At 57.1% G+C, this 22,692-nt stretch overlaps 2 protein-coding genes across 3 annotated transcripts; both read left to right on the top strand.

Annotated features, from left to right (window-relative positions):
* Positions 1 to 881: 881 nt before the first annotated feature.
* DRC1 (dynein regulatory complex subunit 1) lies at positions 882 to 16,190 on the top strand. 2 transcript variants are annotated; one of them, XM_040599145.1, is made up of 17 exons: positions 882 to 938; positions 3,437 to 3,527; positions 4,058 to 4,170; positions 5,827 to 6,010; positions 7,203 to 7,340; positions 8,003 to 8,089; positions 8,798 to 8,920; positions 12,004 to 12,143; positions 12,457 to 12,591; positions 12,717 to 12,946; positions 13,335 to 13,507; positions 14,022 to 14,111; positions 14,545 to 14,631; positions 14,980 to 15,170; positions 15,546 to 15,686; positions 15,782 to 15,884; positions 16,016 to 16,190. In XM_040599145.1, the coding sequence occupies exons 2-17, from the start codon at positions 3,468 to 3,470 to the stop codon at positions 16,088 to 16,090; spliced, it is 2,070 nt and encodes a 689-aa protein (XP_040455079.1). In that variant the 5' UTR covers positions 882 to 938; positions 3,437 to 3,467; the 3' UTR covers positions 16,091 to 16,190. The 2 variants fall into 2 exon arrangements, with proteins under 2 accessions (XP_040455079.1, XP_040455078.1); XM_040599144.1 differs by lacking the exon at positions 882 to 938 and adding an exon at positions 1,061 to 1,352.
* A 1,131-nt stretch (positions 16,191 to 17,321) lies between these two features.
* On the top strand, positions 17,322 to 22,230 carry TRIM35 (tripartite motif containing 35). Its single transcript, XM_040599146.1, has 7 exons — positions 17,322 to 17,452; positions 18,234 to 18,663; positions 19,657 to 19,752; positions 20,134 to 20,364; positions 20,534 to 20,556; positions 21,045 to 21,166; positions 21,491 to 22,230. Exons 1-7 carry the CDS (start codon positions 17,403 to 17,405, stop codon positions 22,054 to 22,056), a joined length of 1,518 nt encoding a protein of 505 aa, XP_040455080.1. The 5' UTR covers positions 17,322 to 17,402; the 3' UTR covers positions 22,057 to 22,230.
* Positions 22,231 to 22,692: the final 462 nt, after the last annotated feature.

Below are 22,692 nucleotides of genomic sequence, written 5' to 3'. Positions count from 1 at the left end.
TCAGCTTTCGTCCTGGCAGCTACCACTTTGTACCACAGTTTGGCTACCACTGAGTACTGGCTGGTACGCCAGTCCCGAGAGACTCTGGCAGGCGGCAGAAATGGGCTGACAGGAACTGCATGAAACCCAACAGGGCCAAGCGCCGAGTCCTGCACTTTGGGAGGAACAAGCCCAGCAGGTCGTGGGAGGGAGAGGAGGATAGAGCGCCTGAAGAGAGATGTATGGCAGGAGGACGGTGAACTGCTCTGGCAGGAGCTGAGAGAACAGCTGGCTCTTGTGAAGGAAAGTAAGGAAGACGAAGGCGGTGACGTAGCAGCGCCAAGGCGGCCGCAGGGCTCCGGAGCTGTGGAACTGCACCAGGGGTCTCTGCCCGGAGCTGCTGGTACACACGGCTGGGCTGTGTATCCGGGCTCCGAGAGACAAGTACGAGCTCCTCTGCCCAGCGCAGTGTCTCTGGCTGCCCCGCGGCCGCAGCCCGGGCCTTCGTACCCACAGGGGCCGGGCCCGGGTGGGCTCCAGGGGTCCCTGCCCAGCCCCCCCGCCCCGCGGCGCGGTGACCGGCAGCGCGGGCTGCTGAGCCGGCCAGGCCCGGCGGCGCGGCGCAGCGGCGGCGGGACCCAGCGGGTCTCACCGCGGCGCCGGTGACGGCAATCGGCCCCCTCGGCCCCCGCTCTATCGGCCCCGGCCTCCGGGCCCGCCACCCGCCCAGCGCAACGGCCGCGGCGGGCGCGCCCAGGGCGCTGCCAGGCGACGGCGGCGGGCGCGCGGCTCCGCGCATGCGCGGTGGCTCCGCTGCGGGCGGGCCGGGGCCGCGTGAGCCGGGGAGCGGGCCCGGGGCGGCGGCGCCGAGCGGGCGGGGCCCGGCCTCCAGCGACCCCGGCCCCCGGCGACCCCGGCCCCGAGCAGCGCGGCGCCGCCCGCCTCCGTGCGACGCGCCGGTGAGAAACGGGGCTCGTCCCCAGCGCCCCGGCTGCGGCGGCCTGCAGCCGCCTCGGCTCCTCAGGCAGAGCCGGGCCCGGGCCCGGGCCCCTCCCTGCCCCGCGTCCGGGCCCCGCTCCCCAGAGCCCCTCGCTGGGCACCGCTGATCGGTGTTTGCCCAGCCCGGCACCGGGGTGCTGCCTCCGCCCCCGACTGGTGCCAGCTCCGGGTCCCTCACCCCAAAGTGCCCCCAGTCCTGAGCCCCCCCGGGCACCAGCACAGGTTCAGAGGCCATCCCCAGGGCTCCGAACACCCCCTGCCGCACACCAGCACCGAGGCCGGGACCCCGACCACAGAGTGGCGGGGGGCAGGGACCTGACCTGGCCTTGCCCAGCCTGCATGGGACCCAGGACCCCTCCCCAGACTGACCTTGGGTGAGGGACCGCCCTCAGTCCTGAGCTAGTCAGGGACGTTCCCTACTCCCTGCCACATGGCAGGAGGTCGCAGGCCACCTTTCCCAACCCCAGCTCAGCCCAAAGCCAAGGACATCCCTGCCCTGTCCCCAGCCCGGCACCGGCACAGCGATACCCCCTTCCCCGAGACGCTGCCCTGCCGTGGACCCTCTGCCCCCCTGGACAAGATCAGCACCAGATCAGTGGTGTCCCGGACCAGGCCAGTGATGTTCACCAGCAACGGAGCACACCTCTCCCCAAAGCAGGACTGGACCACGGTCCTCTGCCAAGCCTGTGCTGTCCCTCCAGGCCGGGTGGGATCAGACCATGCAGGGGCAGTACCCTGCCACCCTCTCCTGAGCTGGGGCTGGGTCCGGCTCCCCGTCTTCCCCCAGGCTGGGGAAAACTGGGGCAGTAGCCACCATCTCCTCCCCAAGCTAAGAGTGAACCTCAACAAGGTGCCTGTGGACCCTGCCACCAACTCATGGGTGCAACCACACCTCAGTCATTAGCATCCGCTCCCACCCCCGCAGGCATGTTTTCCCCTTCCTGGACCCAGAGCCTTGCCTTTAGGTCAGACTGATGACTGATCCCAAGGAGCTTGCATGGGATCAGTGCCAATGCTGAAGTGGCTCCAGGCAGAAGCTGGCTGTCCTCATGGCCAAGCAAGGGTCCCCCACAGTCACCTAAGGGCTTCCCTCAGACAGCCCCTGTCCCCTGCCCTCCTCCCTCCAGGAAGCAAACAGGGGCTGAGCCCCTCAGCTCTGTACTGCAGCAGTAACCAGCCCCGGGCTGTACTCCCAGCTCCAGAAAGGGAACCCTGGACCCTGTTTTCCCTCAGGGTGGCTGTCCCAGCCTTTCCTGTCTTCTTTCTGTACCTGTGGGGTCCTCCTAGCCTGGGACGAAACCTACTGAGGGGAAAAAAGAGCAAAGTTTGCTGTGCTGAACTGACAGTCTGGGCTGGTATCCCAGATCCAAGAGCACCTCCGAGCATTAGGAAGATGGTGTGTGTTTCAAAGAACGTCTTCAGAATTTCTTAGTGATAAAGTATTTTTTATTGTCGGCGCCGGGCGTACGGGGGATCCTTCCACCAATCGTACACACCCAGAGGGGCAGATTATCTTATATTTATATAATGAAACAATGAATATTCCATTAACGCCTATACATATTCATTACCTGAACCTGCCTACCCTCGCTTCGTATGCTAATTAGCTTATCAGTCTTTCACACTCGCGCAGATTCTTCCAAAAATTGTGGGCCGGGGTCTTTAGAATGTGGGCAGTGGTCTATGGGAGGAAGGCTGTAGGTCTTCCTCATGGTGTACTTTTCACCTTTTGCTCATTTGCAGTGTTCTTATCAGTCTGAGGTAATTTATGCCCTTGCTGGCCATCTGCTTTTCTTGTTTAATTATTTTTTTTACCCTTATCTGTCCTCTCCTGCTGAAGTGTTCCGCTAAAGTTTTAACACAGAAGGTCAGCAGATAGGCGGATGTCTAACAAAGGATAACAGAACAGACACCACAGGTAGATGAGTAACATGTGGCGGTACATGATATCTACAATTGTTACAGTGGCTAACAAACATAATGTTTATTCTTTAATTCTATTCTAAAGTTCGTTCACATTACATCACTTTGAAGCATATGCTTTAGTTATTCTAGAAGCAGTAGGTTTCCCTCCAGGTCTTGGCCCTTCTCTTTGCTTTCACTGCTGTGTTTCAAAAGTGATGAGTTGGCAGACTTGTAGAAAGCTTTCCCAGGGTTTTTTTACAATACCCCTTGTAGTTTTACTCAAAGACATCCAGCTGTCCCGTTATCTCCTTGGTAGGGCAGCTTGCTTTGCAGATAAGGAGGACAGCTCCCCTTGCAGAGATTTGCAACTTTCTTGTCCGAACAGTCTATATGATCTTTCAGACATTTTAACCCCTTTGTCGCTATACAATTACAAGCCTGTTTATGCATTACAATGAATATTGGTTTATGAATACAAACTTGACCATATTATTTACAGCTTATTCACATCATGTGGTATAAAATGTTCTGTCTTTTACCCTCTTCTGCCCAGGGAGGCCCTTAGAGAACATGCAAAGCTGAAGATGGCTGAGGAGGAGGAAGAACAGAGAATGAGCCACCAGCAGATTGAGGAGAGCAGGCAGGTACGCCAGTAGGACAGGAAGGTCCTCTTGTGACCTCTAGACATTTGGCTTTACCCTTCTTTTAGTTTTGTGCAGTGCTTAGTGGCATGAAGCAGCATTTATGTGAGAAGCAGGAGGGACAGAAACTCCTCAGGACTGGGTAGAGCGTGATTCTTGAGCTGGATCCTGAGGATGTGATTTCGCTGTGACAAACAGCCCATGGACTGGAAGGATCTGGGACTGATGCTGTGCATACATACCCCTAGCCCCATCCACATGCACAGGGGATGCAAAACAAGAAGGTGCTCTGAGCCCTTTCCTCTTGATGCTGGGGCTTTCCAGGGGAGGGAGGACCCATGGGTGCATTGGAGTCCTTGCAGTGCTTACCAGTCCTGCCGTAGCATTGGAAGACAGGGCTTATAGATCCACACAGGCACCTCTGCATGAGGATAGGAACCAGAGCCTGGACATGCATAGCAAGAGTTCCTCCAGTATCCTTCTCTCCAGAGGTCAGGTCTCTGGATGTGAGATGTTTATCACCTGTTTCACAGAGGCTGGCCAAGCTGCTCTTTGATGGCACGCAGATGGTGACAAATATCCAGGTGACTGCTGACTTGAGGGAAACACAGAGGAGAGCAGAGGAGGCAGAGCTGAAGCTGCAGAGGTAAGAGACTGTACAGTGGGGAGGAGCAGTGTAGATATTGGTGTGGCTTTCTGAGGACATCCTAGTGCTGGTCATCCAGGAACACTTAGAAGTTGGGGCTAAACTGAATTTATGTTCACAAGGAAAATTCAGGCAAAGAAAGAGCCTCCAGGCCCCACCTACCACAGCTGAATCTTATCAGAGCTCTGCAGGTCAAGGCTGGTAGGCTGGTTGCTTCCCCAGGTGGCACTGCAGTACTGTGGATGTCTGGTTACTGATCTCATCCAGACTCATCACATCTTCAGTTCCAAAGTGTGAGAAATGCAGCTGGTTCTTAGCTTTTTACCAGGAGCCTATGCCATGTATACCCATGGTCTCCTTGCTCCAGAAACATAGGCACAGCTGCCCTCGCATTTGGCTTTCCTAGCAGGTTTCCTGAGCCTGGAGATGAGACCATGGTGGAGAATGTGCTACTTGTGCTGAGAGGTGGCTCAGTAAATGGCCTGTTTACAGAGCTTGCCCTCTAGTCCTGGAGATAGGGGTAGTTATTGGCTATACCGTGGGAATGCACCAGGACAGCCCCATCAGGCTGTGTGTGAGGAGTGGGAAGAACGTGAGGCTGTGCTAATTTGAGAAATTGGATATGAAGGTCTTTGCAGTCAGAGTGGTGAGATGCTGGGTGAGGGGCCCCAGATGTAGAGATCTTCCTCCTTGGAGATACCGGGCACGCGCCTGGACAAGGCCCTACGCAACCTGCTCTGACATTGAAATTAATCCTGCTGTGACGAGGAGCCGGAGATTACCCAAAACTGTTTCAGCCTCGATTATTCTTTGACCCTCTCTGTGTGCCTTCCTGCTCCCCCAGAGGAGCTGGGCAGTCGCCAAGGGGGGACTAGCTTTTTCAGCCCTGTCCCCAGGACTCGGAGATCCGCTAGGAAACACCGAGTCCTTGCTTAATCCCTTTAGAGGGCACTGTAAGAACAGTTTCTGGGAGGCTGGCTGCATCAGGTTGCATGTCCCTTGCTCGGCTGGGATTCCCACTGGGAATCTCCTTAAGGAACCAGGTGCTGTGTCCAGGACCTGCCTGCAGAGCAGATTTTGGGGTGGCAAAGGTGGTGGCCGCTGTTCAGCCTGAGCCGAGGGCCATCTCCAGAGCATGTTGGATGGTTTAGGAGAGGAAACAGTTTTGTAATATGGAACGCCAGCTGTTCAGTGCCCTTTGGCTTTAGGTGGAGTACAGTCTCCGGCCACATTGGCTTCCAAGTCTAGATGTAGCTGGGAGGCTGCTGGGCAACACGTGTCCATCACCTTTTGCCCAGAGCCAGCTCGTGTGGCAGAAGGACTAGTGCTCTTTGCAAAGGTGACTGCTGCTTGAGCTGAGCTCTTCAGTCTTTTCTCCTCGAGCCAAGCGGTTGTTAGATCACTGGGCGAGGGCAAAGCTGGGGAAATACCTGCCTGAGGAGGAGGGCCTGCAGAATGCCGGCTCTGCCCTTGTTTGATGCTCTAACAGCACTTGCAAAAAAAGCTGCTGTCCCACTGGTATCGTGATGCCACTTTGAATTCACATTGGGTTGTGCAGGAAAGTGCTCCTGCAAGCATGAGGCACTGTACCATGCATGAAGCACTTGCTGCCCTGCCCCAACTCCCCATCTGCCATGTGCTCCTTACTGCCTGCAGGGTAGAGAAGCTGGAGAATGAAGCAGAGTCTAGCAGATGCAAGTTTGAGGAGATCACCTCCAGGTGGGCCTCGGCCAAGGAGATGACAATCCCGCAGGAGCTGTGGCAGCTGCTGAACCAACAGCAGCAGCAGTGCACGCTGCTTCTGGAGGAGAAGAACAAGCTCATCAGCAAACTGCAGCAGGTAGTGTGGGGACCAGGCAGGGACAACTGGGAAGGATGGGGGGTTTCAACTTCTGGAGGATGCTGTTCTAAAGCAACAGGCACCCCTCTGTCTGGCTTTTCAGTCATCCCTCTGTCTGGATCTTCAGTCCACCAGTACGCAGTACGTGGTAGGGATCTGTGTAGTCACAGTTGGTCTGGGTCAAAACATTCTTAACAATGTATACACGTATCTTAAGGCAAGTGCCAAGAGGATGGGGTCAGGTTCTTTTCAGAGGCTCCCAGTGATAAGATAAGGGGCAACGGGCACAAACTGCAGCACAGGGAGCTCCATGGGGAGAGCAGGAAAAACTTCTTTCCCTTGAGGGTGACGGAGCACGGGGACAGGCTGCCCAGAGAGGCTGCGCAGTCTCCTTCTCTGAAGATAGTCAGAACCCACCCGGACTCGATCATGTGCAACCTGCTGTAGGAGAACCTGCTTTAGCAGAGGGTTGGACTAGATCAGGGGTCCTCAAACTGCAGCCTGCGGGCCGGATACGCCCCCCCCAGGGTCCTCAATCTGGCCCCCGGTGTTTACAGAAACACACACCCCCCGCCCCGGGGGTTGGGGGGGGAAACCAAGCAGCCGCAGATGGCTGCCTGCCACTTCATCCGCGCGCTGGACCCCTGATTAAAAAGTTTGAGGACACCTGGACTAGAAGATCTGCAGAGGTCCCTTCCAACCCTAACCGTTATGTTGTTTGGTGGAAACTGTGCCAGGAGCTGCAGTGCCAGTGTCCCAGTGTGGAAGATGAGATTGGGTGTCCTGGCACCAGTGTGCAAGGATGGGCACACGGGACACTGGTAGTAGTGAGACAAACTGGCAGGTACCAGATTGCACAGTAATAAAAAAAAGGAAAATGAGCAGGGTGTGTGTGGTGGTTTTGTATGTAGAGGGAAGAAAACCTTCCCCACAGCAGGTTACTTGACCCCCAGAGAGAGAGTGGTGTGTCTGCAGGCATGTCACCTCTCACTCCATCTCATTAGTACCTTTTGGCAGTGATGATCTGTCTCTCCTCCCATCTTGCTTCCTAACTACCTCTTGACTTTCTGGCTTTTTGGTCTCATCACCTCTTTGGAAAAGGCTGCATCTGGGTCTTACCCTTTCAGTTAGCTCCTGAGGATTCCTGGTCAAATACTTGTCTCTGATTTCAACATCTGCTCTCTTCCTCCAGGAACTGAAAACCAAGGATGAGCAATACATGCAGGCCATTAAGAAGCAGTCAGATGATATCCACCTGCTTTTGGAGAGAATGGAGGAACAGATCAGGATCATGCTGAAAACTTATCGTCACAAACTCCTGCAGATTGAGGTAGCCAGTTCATATGGTGGAGGAAAAGTCCAATGAGAACTTGCAGCCGCTTACCTCTCCATATGTATGGCATAAAGGCCTCAGGCCCATTGCACTGGCTGGATTGACTGCTGTCCAGAGCCGCAGGGCTGATGTCTTGGTCAGTGAGGCTGAAATCCAGCCGAGCAAGAGCACTGAATGGTGCTGAGTGCTGAAGGGCTGGTTTATACTGTGCTGTGAAAGAGTGTGGTTCAGTGCAGAGCAACTTGGTGGCATGTGAAAGCTGTTGCTGCTTGATGGCTGGTTATGGGTCTCTCTAAAAGCCAGAAGGGAGCACTGTGTTTCTTTAACCTTACCTTCTGCAGAGCACAGAGTTCCACCTTGCAGATCAAACGTGTATTTGTTGCTGAGTGAGGGCATCTCTCCCCATTTAATGTCTCCTAAGGTGAAATCAGGTGGCTGGCTGACCAAGCTCCACTGATTACCCTTAGGCAATGATTTCTAGTGAACTCGCAGAGCTACCCCAGCACCCAGACCATCCCTCCCAGCTCTGGGTGGCCGATAGCAGCAGGCCCCATGGGGTCGCAGTGTGAAATCTCTGCCAGTGGGGTTGTGACACTGAGAAGAGAGATCAGGCCAGTGTGTGTTTGACATGATGGTGAAGGGCTCTGTCTCCTTCACAGAAAGCTTTTGAGCTTGAACGGCGAGAGCTGCTGGACAGCAACAGGAGGAAGTGGGAGGAAGCCATCCAGGCCTGCAAGGCACAGGAGGTAAGGTCCATGTGAGATGTAGAATCATTTAGGTTAGAGAAGACCTCTAAGATCATCAAGCCCAACTGTTAACCCAGCACTGCCAAGCCCACCAGTAACCATGTCCCTAAGTGCCACGTCTACACGTCTTTTAAATCCCTCCAGGGATGGTGGTTCCACCACCTCCCTGGGCAGCCTGTGCCAGTGCTGGACAACCCTGTTGGTGAAGCAACTTTTTCTGACCTCCAATCTAAATTTCCCCTGGCACAACTTGAGGCTGTTTCCTCTTGTCCTTTCTCTTGTTACCTGGGAGAAGAGACCGACCCCCACCTCACTACAACCTCCTTTCAGGTAGCTGTAGAGGGCGAGAAAGTCTCCCCTGAGCTGCCTTTTCCTCAGACTAAAGAACCCTGATTCCCACAGCCGGTACTCATCAGACCTGTGTTCCAGACCCTTCACCAGCTTTGTTGCAGTTCTCCAGCACCTCAGCGTCTGTCGCAGTGAGGGCCCAGGAGCCGTGCTGCTCTCCAGCTCTGGGCTGCCTTGAAAAACATGCATGCATGCAGGCAGCTGGTTCCTCAGGAGTGTTGGGAGGCAAAAGGGTAGTTTTTCAGCCTGTTCTGCAAGGGAATTATCCGTGCATGAGCTTTCTTTGGGCTAGCCAAAGGAGCTGTGATCACAGGAGGAAGCTGTCACCATTGATGGGTGATGTTCTCCTTTTGCCTGTAGCTGGAATACCTGCATGCCCGTGTGAAGAAGGTGGAAGAGTTTGAGAAACAGCTGAATCAGCTGCGGGTACAGGATGAGGAGGAATATAACAGCATGAAGATGCAGCTGGAGAATGACGTGCAGGTACAGAAAAGGCTGGTGTGTGCCATGTGGGGAGGCAGTGGATCAGATCTCCATGGGATTTTCTGCGTGTAGCTGGCTCTGTGGAGCAGCTAGAGGGTATGAAAGCTACAGCTGGTCCCTGGTCACCTCAGCTCTTCAGCATGCACAGTCCAGCCCTGTGTCAACAGAGTGATGGAGCTGTTCTCTCCTCTCCATGGGTCCTGTACCACAGTGTCCATCTGTCTTTGGCTCTCAGAGGTCTGTAGCACATGAACTGTAGCTCTAGGACGTATGAAGCACCTGGGAGGGTCAAGGTGTTTGCTTCTGGCATCATGATTGATAGGATTGGATAGTGTGAATGTCCTGACACCACATCATTTCAGATCTGGTTCAGAACCCAGTTTCCTCCTTTGTCAGGGTCTTGGCCTAGGAAGTGTGAGCTTTTTCCTCTGACATCTATCCCCAGACCCATGATTTCTCTATGGATCATGAAGACCACTTGGTGTGAGAATTATCATGAGTTTGCCCTTACTGAGCTGGGAGGACATGTAGTGGAAGAGCACAGCCCTGGCACACAGCTGGCTGAACAACCACCAAGGGCTCTCACAGCAGATCCAAACCTCATAGCCACGGCTTCCCTGAGTTACAGATACCTTTGTAGTGCACTGCATTCTCTGCAAGTAGCGATGCCAACAAAGCAGTGCATCTGTGGCTCTCTGTAATCCTCCTGGTCCCCTGGATGACAGCCCTGGTGTTGGCCCTGGGCTGGCAGGTTTGGTTTTCCCCAGCATCATTTAGCCTCCTCATCTCAGCAGAGAGCCCCGCTGCCACTGACACCTTCCCCGCTAGTTGTTGTGTGTTGTTTCCTGGGCTGCATGGTGGGAACAGGACATTTTGCATTTGGACTTTAGTAAGATTCATTGTTTGTCCCATGGGATGTCCTTCTAGGAAGCCCAGGGAAATACAGGCTAGCGTTGCTCTCTAGAAGTTTTTGCACAACTGTGGGTGAAATACTACTGTTGCAAGGTCCCTGTCAGCCTGAAAGGGCATGTCCAGGGGGACAGTTCTGACTCTGTGGTTTCTTCACCTTCGTCTGGATAACCTGGAAGGTGACACAGAGTATGTGACTTTCCAGATGGCTTTGAGCCATTGGAGGGGGGAGGCAGCAGCGTGCTGGAGATCAAGGTTCACAGACAGGAATGCAGAGCTGTTGTGAAAACACACTCGCTGCCTTTAGCTGTAGTTGTGGGAAGGTTTATATGTAACGCAGACATGGTGATTACTCCTCTCTATCTCTGTGTCCTTGTCCAGGTTTGGCAGCGTGCTTGGGAACAGGGAAGAAGGTCTAGAACAAACCAAGCAGACAAATGACTGCTAAGAAAAGATTAAAAGGCTGGGATTGCTTAGACCAGGGAACAGATTTCTGTAGGGAGGTGACGAGTCTACAAACATGTACAATTCTGTATGATGTGGGAGGAGGATGACTTGTTCTTTGTGTCCACTGTAGATGCAAGAAAAAATCATGGAGCTGAGTTTTGGTAGGAAAGATTTAAATTGGCATTCAGATTTAGGGTTCACATTTCAAGCTAGCAGTGGCAGGGACTTGCTTGGTCGTTAGCTTGAGTGACTGTGCCCTTAGTTTGTTGCTCTGTGACACAGGGTTTTAGGAACACCTTGAATCAAAATCTGCTGGGACTGATTTGGTGAAGTTTTCCCTCTGTGGGGCAGAGGGATGAATCAGATGTCCTCCTGGTTCCCTTTAGCACTGCAGTTGCACAACTCTAGAGCACAGACTTCATCCTTCCAGTTCAGGGAGAGTAAGAAAAAAGAATTTGGAAATACCTCTTTTCCTGACTGACCTGTGATATCATTCTCCTGAGGTATCCCTGGAGCAGGAGCTTAGCCAAGACCTTAATGATGAAGTCTACAGTTTGGGGGTTATTGAGTACTCCCCGGTTTTACTAGACGAGAATCAGCATTTTAAGCACAGGGTTTGAGCCATGGCTTTCCTCCATCTGCTTTAAGAAGGTCCCTTGGCCCTGCTGGGATTTACCTGCATCTTTTCTTCAGCTGAGCTTTGATCTTAGCCAGGTGGGACTGCTTCTGGGTGTCTTCCCAGGTGGTTTGTACACTCTCTGTTGTACATAGGGCTACCTAGGAGAGCTCTGAGCCAGCTAACTCAGGTGCCAGTGTCTTCCCCACTTCTAGCCTACAGCTCAGGGCTCTTTACCTGCCCCCAAAGATCCCCGTGGCCTGAGAGCAATCCTGAGCCCCTGACAGAGACCCCACTGGCTCTCTCTGCTGTGCAGATTCCTGTGAACAATCAAGCCTGTAGCTGCTGGTGTAATTTGGGGCCATGCAGCATCGTAATGCCAATCACTTCCTATCACAGAAGAAATCTTTATAGGCCTCACCAGCAAAGCACTGTGTTATGAGTTTTTGTCAGTATGAGGTTTCTGCCTCCTTTTGCACATGGAAAACACTTACACTAATGAATTAAACCATAGGGCCCAGGAAGTGGCTTCTCCTTTCCCTCAGCTGTCAAGCACATGGTATGCTGGGAAGCTGGCAGATGTCTCCATTGCAAATGTCTCCTCCATTGCAGCTGCGGAGCAAAGGAGAGAACTCTCTGCCTCTGCTGTCCCGCAGGCTACGCAGCAAGATGCTGCCATCACAAATGCTTCGGTTATTTGTTTTGTCTGCTTTCTTTAAGAGCTGGAGTTGGTGTGGTCACTCTATGTGTCCCTTCCTCCAGCTCACCAGATAACTTCTGAGCCTCTTGGTTAATTCACAGATGTGCAATTCCTAAAACTGACATGAAAATCAGCAGCTATGTTGAGGAGAGAGGCCAAAATTAGTGCCCCACTGGGTGAAAGTTGGGTACAACTTTGGTCTGTTCTCCCTTGCCCAGACATGACCCTGTAACATGCACCAATGGACAACATCTCCGTCGCTCACCCATGAGTGATGCCATGTGGCCAGGGGTTAGCTGTGAAAATGTGCATGGAGAGATGGGGTTTGGAGATGCAGGATCAGTAGGATCCAGGCTTCAGTGTGGCCTTTGCTCAAAGCAGGGCTTGTTTTCCTGTTTTTTGAAATGCCAGAACCTGGAGAAGCAGCTCCAGCAGATGAGAGCCGTCTATCAGCTGAAGCAGGAGAAGCTGGAGTACAGCCTTCAAGTGCTTAAGAAGCGGGACAAGGAGAACACCATCATCACATGTCAGCAGAAGAGGAAGCTCAACCGGTAAAAACTCATCCCCAGAAGATGGGCTCTGCCTTACTTGCCATCACCACCCATACGTTGTTCTTTGTGGAGCTCATCACCTAGAGCAGGCCAGCGAGCTGTGTCCCAACCCATCCCTGGGCAGGGCCATCGCCAGAGCACTTTGAAGAGGCTGGCCATGGCCAAGGAGTGCCAGCTGCATCAGGGTTGATCGGGCCCTGGCACTGAGGAGTCACTAGTATATAAGCAGCCCCAAGTGCCAAAGCCTTCATGCATGCTGGGTATGCCTGAAGGTGCCTCTTTGGGAGTACCCAGCTTTGCTGTCCTTCCTCAGGCTCCACAGCTTGCTCAATAACCTGAGAACAAAACTGGCCAAACAAGAGAAGCAGTTCAGAGAGGAGAACCAGAGCCTGGCAGCCAACTGCGAGCACATCACAGGGCAGTGCAAGGAGGTGCAGAGGAGGATGAGGTGGGGTGTGCACGGGCATCTGCCCACGATGAGGCCTCGGAGCACCTAAGTGAGGTGCAGGGGGAGCTGGCTTGTCATTTTGAGTCATGGAGCCTACTTCCATGGACCATCTCCCTTCTGCACAGGCACTTTGCTGTCCGTGATGCTGAGAAGTTCACAGAGGTCTGGCTTATGAACGAGGAGGAAGCCAAAGGGCTGATGCGGAAAGCCCTCAATGCGGATCGCATCATTCACACCCAGCAGCTGGGGCTGCCCTGGGAAGAGCCTTGTTACTGGTTCCTGAATAATGTCGGCCCCCTTGGGCATTACGAGGAGAAGAGGTTGGCAACGAAGCTGGCTGCAGAGGTCCTGACAGGTGGGATGCACAGCCCTTGTCACACTTTTGGCACTGGGAGACCCTCACCTTCCTCCATAACAGCCCCGCCTGTCACTCCTTCCCTTGCCATTGCAAGGTGGGACCTTAGAGGGATGACACTGCGAGCCCAGGCAGGGGCTGTCCCCAGCCCTGAGCTGGCTCATGCCAAGCCAGCTTGGGGTTCTTTGCACTGTCCTTTGCCCAGTGCTCCCAGTTCCAAACAAGCTGACCAAGAGCCAGCACGTGTCCCGAGATCCTGGGGGTGCTTTGCAGGTTGCAGGGAACAATTGTGGTTGCCCTGCTGACCCCTGCAGCAATGTGATGGGGGAGCACAGCCTGCAGAGCACAGTTTAAGCACAAAGGCATTTGCTCACCCTTCGTGTTTCAGGAAGAAGCTCTGGGGGACAGGAGGAGGAAGGGAGAGAGAAGGGGAGGGAAGAAGTGGACAACGGAAAAGGAGAAACAGAAAACACAGTGAAGGCTGAGGATAGAGTCACACCTCTGCGAAATATTTCCAAGAAGACTGCCAAGAGGATCCTGGAGCTCGTGAGCGACGAGTGGGTGCGTGACGATGTAGCACGTGCTTTGATCAGGGAGCAGGCATACTGTGCCCTGGTGATTCCAGCTTGCAGTGGATCTCTTCCAAGCTCCGTGTCTTGGGGTGAAGGCTCCTGCTGCTCCGCCCAGCAGCCTGTTGTCAGAGAGCTGCCCCAGGGGCTGTGAGAGGATCCCCAAGTCTTTCCACTGTGTGTGGCACATATATAATGCTAATAAAAGGTATTGGCAGGCATGGCCCCAATGTCCCCATCCGCAGCTCCCCAGGCTAGAATAAGCACAGGCAAACCTGCTGCATCTAATGCTCCAGGCTATTCCCCATCTCCGGGGACAGTCAGCAAGAGCTTCAGATCATGATGTCCTTTTGGCATCACCGTGTTGACAACTGTGATCTTCTCTGTCTGCTGGGTGGCTCTTCCAGCCTCATGGTGCCCAGCTGCTGCCCCTCCATAGCACGGTGTGGGCAGGGACAGAGACGCTCGCTATTTCTCTGCACTCTCTTCTCTGCATGTCTCTCAAGGGTTTCCTCATCAAAGGCAAGCAGCTGAGGCCCCTGCACGCGCTGGGGAGGCATGAGCGTGCCCTTGTGAAGCTCGACTCCATCTTTGCGGTGAGTTGTGGCTTGGCCCAGCAGGGGCTGCAGGAAAGACTGGTGGTCACGAGGGAAAGCCTTCTGCCCCGTGTCCATGCAGTGTAGGACTGAACCACCCCAGAGAAGTGCAGTTGAGCTGCTGGGGGGGAGACTAGGGCAGCAAGGGAAGGGGAGCATTGCCAGAGGGTGTGAAGCACTGTGGCCAGATGCTTCTCAGCTCAAGGCCATCCTGCTGATGAATTAACATCCCCAGGGCCTGTCCAGCCTGTTCTCAGACTCTCCGAGCCACAGATACCCCCGGCTGTCCCACGCGAACCACTTCTTTCCACCTGCTCCTGCCTTGCACAGCATTGCTAGAGAGGCACCCTCTACTCCTGAGAAATGCTCTTCATTTCACTCGCCCTCCCGTGATGTCTTTGGGGGACACTAACATGGTTCCTCTGCTCTCCAGGCCCTCGAGATCGACAGTGAGGATGACCTGTACCAGCTGATGGATTTTTTCCTGAAGTACAAAACCCAGGAGGTGGCTGTCAGCCAGGTGGGACCAGCAGGCACAGCGGTGGAGACAGCCTAGCAGAGGTCGAGGGAAGGGGTGGTAGAACATCTGCTGAACAGCTGGGGAGGGCAGAGAGGGGGACCAGTGCGTTGGCCCTGAAACGTTTCCCTGTGACCAGAAAATGGAGGTGAGCATGCCAGGGCTGAGGGGTTGTAATCTACTTCTGTCAGGGCTGAACAGAGGCTCTTGCACATTAATTTTTGCTTCAGCTGCCTAAATTTGCCAAGGGACAAGGCTGCAGGCAGCTGGAAGCTCCCAAGGGGAAGGTAGCTCCTGGGGAGGAGGAGGGGATGGAAGGCACAGTGCCCAGCTTGCTGGCCTTCCCTCCAGAGCCGGGGCAGTCCAGGTGGAGAAGATGTCACGGATCCGGCTAAGGACAGAGAGGACGGTGAATCTGGTGCCCAGAGGGACGAGCTCAAATCCCCTTGGAGTTTGCTGGGCTCCCTTCCGTCTGTGTACATCCACACTGATGACGTCCTAAAGATCCTGAAAGCATTTGTGCAGGATTTCGACAAGCTGAGGTAGGACTAGGGGCAGAGTGGTGCAGTTGTCCCTGGGAGGGGGCCAGGCTGGGGCACAGAGGAGGTTTGCAGGTGTGCAGGTGGCTGCCCTGGCTGGAGCGAGAGCTTTCCCTGCCTGCCCTGCAAGATTACAGAGGGGTGAGGAGGGCAAGGGGGTACAGACAGTGCCTGAGTGAGGGATGGCTGGTGACAGCCAGGCAGGAGATGACCAGCAGCCCAGGGAGGGAAGCAAAGCCGTGGGGCAGGCAGGTACCAGCTGTGGGGTTGTGGTCATCGGTGTGATGATGGCAATGGTGTTCAGTGCAGCTGAGGGGTACGGGGCTGTTTGTCAGGCCTGAAGAGCTGAGGCCCAGGGCTTTGTTCTCTGTCCCCCAGGGAGGACGGATCGGTAAAGGAGGTGCCACAGGTCCGGGACAGCTCCAAGGATGGGGAGTACTGGGAAGCCCTGGCACATGTTATCCCTGAGCCAACACTGAAGCTGTGGGATGCGCTGGCAGTGGCGCTGGAGGAATACTAGTGAGTGACTGGCAGTGCTGTTGGGGACAGGGCAGGCTGGTGGCATGGCTGGGGGAACCAAGTGGCCATGTCAACCCTCTGCCCTCCTTGCCCAGTGAGGTGCTCATGCGGAGGGCCAGCCTGCTCGCTGAAGCAGCTGTCCTGCGGCAGCAGAACTCGGAGCTGTGCCTGCTGCTGGAGGAGTACGTCAGCGCCGGGGTGAGTGGCAGCATCCTCCTCCCCTGGGCTCTGGGGACACCCTGCCATGTGTGCCCCACGCAGAGGTCTCAGACACGGGAGCCACTGCCTGGCACCCATTGCTGGCAGGCTCAGGGTGCTTCTCCCCGCAGGTGAAGAGCAAGTTGCGCTCCCCTCCCACACAGCAGATGGACCTGAAGCTGTCCTGCCCCAAGGAAGTGCGGTGAGTGCCCAGGGCCAGGGCATGGCTTTGCTCTGCTCTGAGCTGAAGCTATGGCTGGAACCAGGGCATCCCGACAGGCACTAATAAACCCTTCCCAAACCTGGGCTGTCAGCGTGTGTGTGGCCTGCCAGGGGCAGCCGTCTTGGCCCTGAAGGTGCTGGGGAGCTGCAGCCAAGCGCCCCCCCCACCAGTACAGGGAATTCGTGGTGCTGGAGTAAAGCACTTCCTCATGAAGCAAAGCCATGTGCTCCGAGTCCTCCCTTCCCTCGCGAAGCCAGGCCGGACCCTCCACCTCCCGCAGCTCACCATCCCCACCACCTGTAGGTATCCTGGCTTTGGGAGAGCCCTGGTTTTACACCTTATTCCCCACTTTTCCTTTTGTTGCCCCAGAATCTTTTCTTCCCTCAGATTCCTCCCAAACAAAACCAACACGCTTCCAATTCCTTTTCCCTCATCGTTCCCAGTACTGCTACATCTGCATGCACCTAAACTCTTTGTTCCTAAGGCAATAGCATCCCGAAGCCATGCTACTGGCACAACTCTCGCCAGGAGGGCCGTGTTACATCCCTGACTCCCTTCCACTGCTCTGGGTCACACCTGTTGTATCTCATTCCCAGTACAGGCTTCCTGGCCAGCCTGGCTCCCCGGCCTCACACGGGCGCCACTTGAGTGATTTCTCATACCAGAGCAGGGTAACACGGGTTGGTTTTTTGCTCGCTGCTTCTCTGGGCCCTTGAATAATTTTGATTTTTCTCCTGGTTCCCACCAGGGGATTCAGCCAGCTGGGAGGGCTGGCGATCCTGTGGAACGGCTTGCTGGCTGTAAGCCGGGGTGCAGCAGGATCCACAGGGCAGAAATGCAAACCAAAACGCCAGGATTGAGAGGGTGGCAGGCAGGGAAAGGGTTTCGGGGCAGGGAAGGCGGGGACGGGCACACTGCCTGGGACAGGGGCTCCTGGGACTGCCGCGGCATCGGCTCCCGGAGCTGGGGGATGCCCAGGAGCACCGTTCCCGGCAGACGGGAGCCAGCAGCATCCAGCTCCCGCAGGGGAAGGGGAGCAGGCGGCTGTCAGCGGTCCCAGCCCCACGGCGGGGGTCGGGAGGGCCCTAAACCCCGCGCCCCACGCGTCGGGGGTGGGGAGATGCCCCCAGGAGCAGCGGGAGGGCTGGAGCCGGGCGGCCAGAGCCACCGCAGCGGCGGCGGTGGGCGGGGCCGAGCCCTGCCGAGGCCCCGCCCCCCAACTCGCCCCGCCCCGCCCCAACGGCCGCCGCGGCCGCCGTCAGCACCGGACGAGGCGCGGCTGCAGGACGCTGCAGATGCCGCCGCGGGTGCCTCGCCGCCAGGGCCGCCAGCCGGCCCCGGCCAGGTAGGGCCCTGCCCGCTCCCCCGGGGCACGGGGCGCGCAGCGTGGAGCGGGCACTGGAGCAGCGCCCAGCGTGGGGCACCGGGGCTGCCCCGGGCGGGGAGTCCGTGCAGCCGAGCGGAACCCCGAGGATGGGGGTCCCGGCCCTAGAGCCGAGGGAGAGGCGCGGGGATCCTGGTCCGGAGCAGAGCCTGGGGGTGGGGGTCCGGGGGAGAGCCGCGGGGGTTCCGGTTCGGGAGCGGAGGGAGAGCCGCGGGGGTCCCGGGTCTGGGGGCCGGAGCAGAGCCCTGGGGGTGGGGGTCCGGGGGAGAACAGCGGGGGTCTCGGTCAGGAGAAGAGCCCTGGGGGTGGGGGTCCGCGGGGAGGCACGGGGGTCCTGGGGCTGGGGCAGAGCTGCGGGGGTTCCAGTCCGGAGCAGAGCCCTGGGGGTGGGGGTCCCGGCCACAGGGGAGAGCCTTGGGGGTCCCGGTCCAGGGCCCGGAGCAGAGTCCTCCTGGGATGGGGGTCCGGGCCAGGCAGGGGCCGCCCCCAAGCTGGGGGTCCGGGCGGCGGGACAAACCCTATGCGGGGTCTGGCTGATTCCCTGGGGGCTGGAGCCCACCCACCCTTGGCAGCAGCCAGTGACCCGGGACCGGGTCAGGCATGGGGGCGCCAACCTGGGGAGGGGGCTGCAGGGGGAGTCACGGGCAGGGAACCGACTGCATCAGGAACGGGGCTGTTTCTGCAGCTCGGGCTCCCAGACAGCCCCGCTCTGGTCTCCCTCTCTCCATCCCTTCTCCCCCAGCGCCATGGAGAATGGAGCCAGCAGCCTGGTGACCTCATCCTCCACGGCCACCTTCAAGGAAGAACTGCTGTGCCCCATTTGCTATGAGCCTTTCCGGGAAGCCGTGACACTTCCCTGTGGCCACAACTTCTGCAAGGATTGTGTGAGCCGTTCCTGGGAGCACCGGCACCACCTGTGCCCTGTTTGCAAGGAGGCCTCCTACGACAATGACCTTCGCGTCAACCACACGCTCAACAATCTGGTGGAGATGGTCCTCCAGGAGGAAGAGCAACAGCAAGGTCCGGTGGCCGCCCTCTGTCCCCTGCATCAGAAAGAAGCCACGTTCTTCTGCCTGGAGGATAAGGAGCTGGCGTGCTGTGTCTGCCAGAGCTGCAGGCAGCATGAAGGGCACAAGATGCGGCCGGTGCAGGAGGTGGCGGCCAACTGCAGGGTGAGGGATGCTCCAGAAAAGGGAGGGGGACCACTAGCACGGAGAGGCAGCCCAGCATCTGGAGGTGTGCAGCTGGCGCACGCCCTGCCACAAACTTGCCGGCACACGGCTCTGGCTCGTGCGTGGCGTGCTTGTACCCGCCGGTGTGCCAGGAGGAAGGGTGAAGCCACCACGCTGCGAGGGTGGGTCCCCGCGGCTTTGCTGGCCCATGCTCTCCCTGCCTACTAATTACCCAGTGCCACCCTGTCCCCTGGGACATGGCGGTTTGCCCTGCGGGAAATGGGAACAGGGGGATGCTCCAAGGGGTTTAGAAAGTGGCCCCATCCCCACATTTCCTTGGCTTGTTCCTTCTCAGCTGGGCTCCATCCAGCCACGCTGGTTCTTAGAGCAGCACCTCGTGGCTGGGAGCATGGTTGGGATGGGGGTTGCACAATTCCCCCGGCCAGGGAGGGATGTGGGATGAGGAGGCAGCCCTGAGCCCTGCGGGGGCAGGATGGGTCATGGCTGTGTGAGGAGGAGGAGGAGACTGGCTCTGTCCGGCAGCTGGGCAGGGTGCCAGGATCTTCTGTGTTTCCCGGCCAGGAAAGCAGCGTGGCTGCTCTGACTCAGCCTGCAGGGATGAGCCAGATTTCAAATGTCGCGGGGCAGGCGCTGGGCGGCTGTTTGGCAAAGCTTGGCAGGGTGGCAGGGTACCCCCCATGCTGAGCCTCCCTGGGTGGCTGCTGGCAGCACCGAGGCAGGCAGGAACTTGAAGGTGCGTCACTAAAAGGGCTTCAAAACAGAGAGGAGGATTCACTGCAGAGGAAAGCTCCTCTGCCTCACTGCTTAGGGCTCCGTGCAGCGCCGGCAGACCTTGGCTGCAGGAGAGGAAGGGGTGGGCTGAGCAAGGATCCTGCGTAACCTCGCCCTGCTGGCTTTGGGGCTCCTGTCTTTCCACGCTGGAAACGCTGGGCGTAGGCTTGGGGAGGCTCTGAAGGTGTCTCATCCCTGCAGGCCAAGATGAAGAACATGGAGACCTCCCTGCGGGATAAGGCGAGGGATTTTGGAGCCGTGCATCGGTCCTACGAGGCCATCTTGGGACACAACGAGGTGCGTGATCCATCCTGCCAGGGACACAATGGGCCTGATCCTGACACATGTGTGTGCAGGTGTGCAAACTCATGCATGTGCCCTGGGCAGGGGGCAGGAATTCAGCTGGCTCCGGGACGGAGCCTGGGCTGCTCCATCCCTGGGTGAGGAGGATGGTGCTGAGGGGAGGAAGGACTCAGATAGGGAATCGAGGACTGGCATGATGGGACTGTGCCTGCCGTGGATTTTGGGAGGGCAGCATGGTCCCCGTGGGTGCCCAGCAAGTCCCTGAGCACTGGAGCTGGTTGGAGGGCTCCAGAGGAGCGTTTAGGGGGAGGGCAGGGGCAGCCCAGGGCAGCTGGGGGCTCCAGAAGGAGGTGGTGACAACCCCACGCGGGGCAGGTGGAAGCGGTGCGGCTGGAGGCGCGGATCAAGAGGGAGTTTGAGAAGCTGCACGAGTTTCTGCGGGGCGAGGAGAGGACACTGCTGGCCCGGCTGCAGGAGGAGGCATGGCACAAGCGCGGCTTCATCGAGGACAAGATGAACCAACTGACGGAGGAGAGCCGAGCCCTCCTCGACGAAGCCCACCGGCTTGAGGCAGACCTCGAGGGGGATGACTGCACCTTGCTCCTGGTAAAGCCCTGCTGGGGTGCTGCCCTGTGCCCTGCAGGGTGTCACTCTTGCTGTGGCACCCTCCTGCCTCTGCTGGGGTGCGAGCAGGGTGCTGGGTAATCCTTTTTGCAAGCCCCTGTGAGCCCTTACAAGTGGAGGGTCTGATTCTTGGTCTCTCCTTCTCTTCCAGAGTCACAAGACCCGCAAGCACAGGTAAGTCCCAGTCCCCACTGCGTCCCCTGCCCAGTGACACAGGGTGCTCAGGGTGGCTGAGTCTCCACATCCCCTCCCTGGGGCTGAACGGGGTCTTCTGCCTGGCTGAAGGTAGTCAGGTCTCTGCCCCGGGTGAGTGCCTGTACCCATGTCCCCTCCAGGTCTGGGTGCTCTGGCAGAAGAAGGTGCTGGGGGTCCCCAAGGCCAGGCAGCACCCCTGGGTGCCTCTAAGTGGGATAGGGGGGGCACACACGCAGACACAAAGCAGTGTTTCAGGTCTTGGGGGAAGCATTAAAACCCTGATGGTCAAGGAGATTTGGTGCTGGGACCCTCCTGGGGTGATTCACCACCCTCCTGGGGTGAGAGCAAAGTTTGGCAGATATGGGGTGCTGGTGGGGAAGCTCCTGCCGAAACACAGGGTGCCAGGAGACCCAGCCCAGTCCCTTCCTCCATCCTTGACCCATCTCCATTCTCTGGCCCTGCCCTAGGATTGCCTGCACGGCTGAGGAGCCGGAGGCTGTGCCTTTGGGGATGCTGCTTGATGTTTCCAAGTACCTGGGCTCTCTGCAGTACAATGTTTGGAAGAAAATGCTGGACATCATCACCGTAGGTGAGGTGCTGGGTACTCCCTGCAAAGGGTGGTTGTCCCCGGGCTAAAGCAGCCTTTGCCTGCAGCAGCCCCAGGGGTGGTGGATGCTGGAGAGGAGCGTGGAGTAGCCATGCCCACAGCTGATGGCCCTGGGGAGTGGAGTTGGAGAGCAAAAAGGGTACTCTGGGGCACTTGCACCCCAAAAGGGAAGCCTTGGAAGGTGCATGTCTGCATGGTGAGCTGGGTTAGGGGTGGGTGGATGGATGGATACCTGCAAGGCTGTGTTCCCCCCATAAGCTCTTTCCTGCAGCCAGCTGGCTCCTAACACACGTGTTCCCACCACAGTCCCCTTCAGCTTTGACCCCAATTCTGCAGCGGGATGGCTTTCGGTGTCTGAGGATCTCACCAGCATCACCAATGGGGGCTACGAGCTGCGGGTGGAGAACCCTGACCGCTTCACCTCGGCCCCCTGCGTCCTGGGCTCCTGTGGCTTCTCCACCGGCTTCCACACCTGGGAGGTGGACCTGGGCAGCATCATGAACTGGCGGGTGGGGGTGGCCCAGTGGCGTGGTGGCACCCACTGGACCTTCCACCACGATGCTCGCTCCGGCTTCTGGTACATCTACCGCCTGCCTGGGAAGGATGGCGAGATGTGCCGAGCATCCAACGCAGCACGTTCAGAGGCAGCACCAGGCAACGTGAGACGAATCCGGGTGGAGCTGGACTGCGATGAAGGGGAGCTCTCCTTCTACGATGCCGACCGCAAGACCCACATCTACACGTTCCATGAGAAGTTCAGTGGCACTGTCTTCCCCTACTTCTACGTGGGAGGTACACCCATGGGGATGCTGCCTGAGGCGCTCCGCATCTGTCCTCTCCAGGTCCGTATCTGCGAGGACGTCCCTGTCTAGTAGCCACCATCTCCTGCTGCCAGCACCACTTCTGCCTGCCTTTGGGGTTCTCCAGGTGCTTTTTCATCTTTCCTCAGGAAAAAGAAAAAAAAGAAAAAAGGGAAGAAAGAAAGAATATGTGTATTTTCTGCCTCTTTTTAAAAAATCATTAATAAAGATTTTGTATTTCTGGTATAGCACTGCATCTCTCTGTGCCCAAGTCCTTTCTCTGTGCCAAGCTCCTTTCGTGACCCTCTCCACCATGCATCAAAGCTGGAAAGGCTTCAGGAAGAAGGTATCTCCCTGCTGGGGGTGCTGTAAATAGTAAATTAAACCATCTGGGGCCTTTTCAAGCTTTTACAAGTGCTGCAGCTTGCAGTGCTCCAAGTTTCCCTGCTGTGGGCGAAGTGGGGGACAGTGGCCCTTGCCCCGGCACCTTGGGACAGGAAAATCCCATGCTCCTTGGCTGGATGCAGACAGAAGCATGTGTTCCCCCTCGACAAGAACAACCTTTCCCGGGGACACCCTTGAGAGTAATGACCCATTTCCTCTGGCCCTTCTCCCCATGACTTCACGTCCCTGAGGGGCTTTTCCATAAATCCCTAGCTCTGGGAGTCAGGTGATGATGTGTTGCTGGTATTTGGAGGTGGAAGAGGC

The sequence above is a fragment of the Falco naumanni genome, chromosome 6 (genome assembly GCF_017639655.2).
Source record: "Falco naumanni isolate bFalNau1 chromosome 6, bFalNau1.pat, whole genome shotgun sequence".
Classification (NCBI taxonomy): Eukaryota; Metazoa; Chordata; class Aves; order Falconiformes; family Falconidae; genus Falco; species Falco naumanni.
This window is presented reverse-complemented; position numbering and strand designations above follow the sequence as displayed.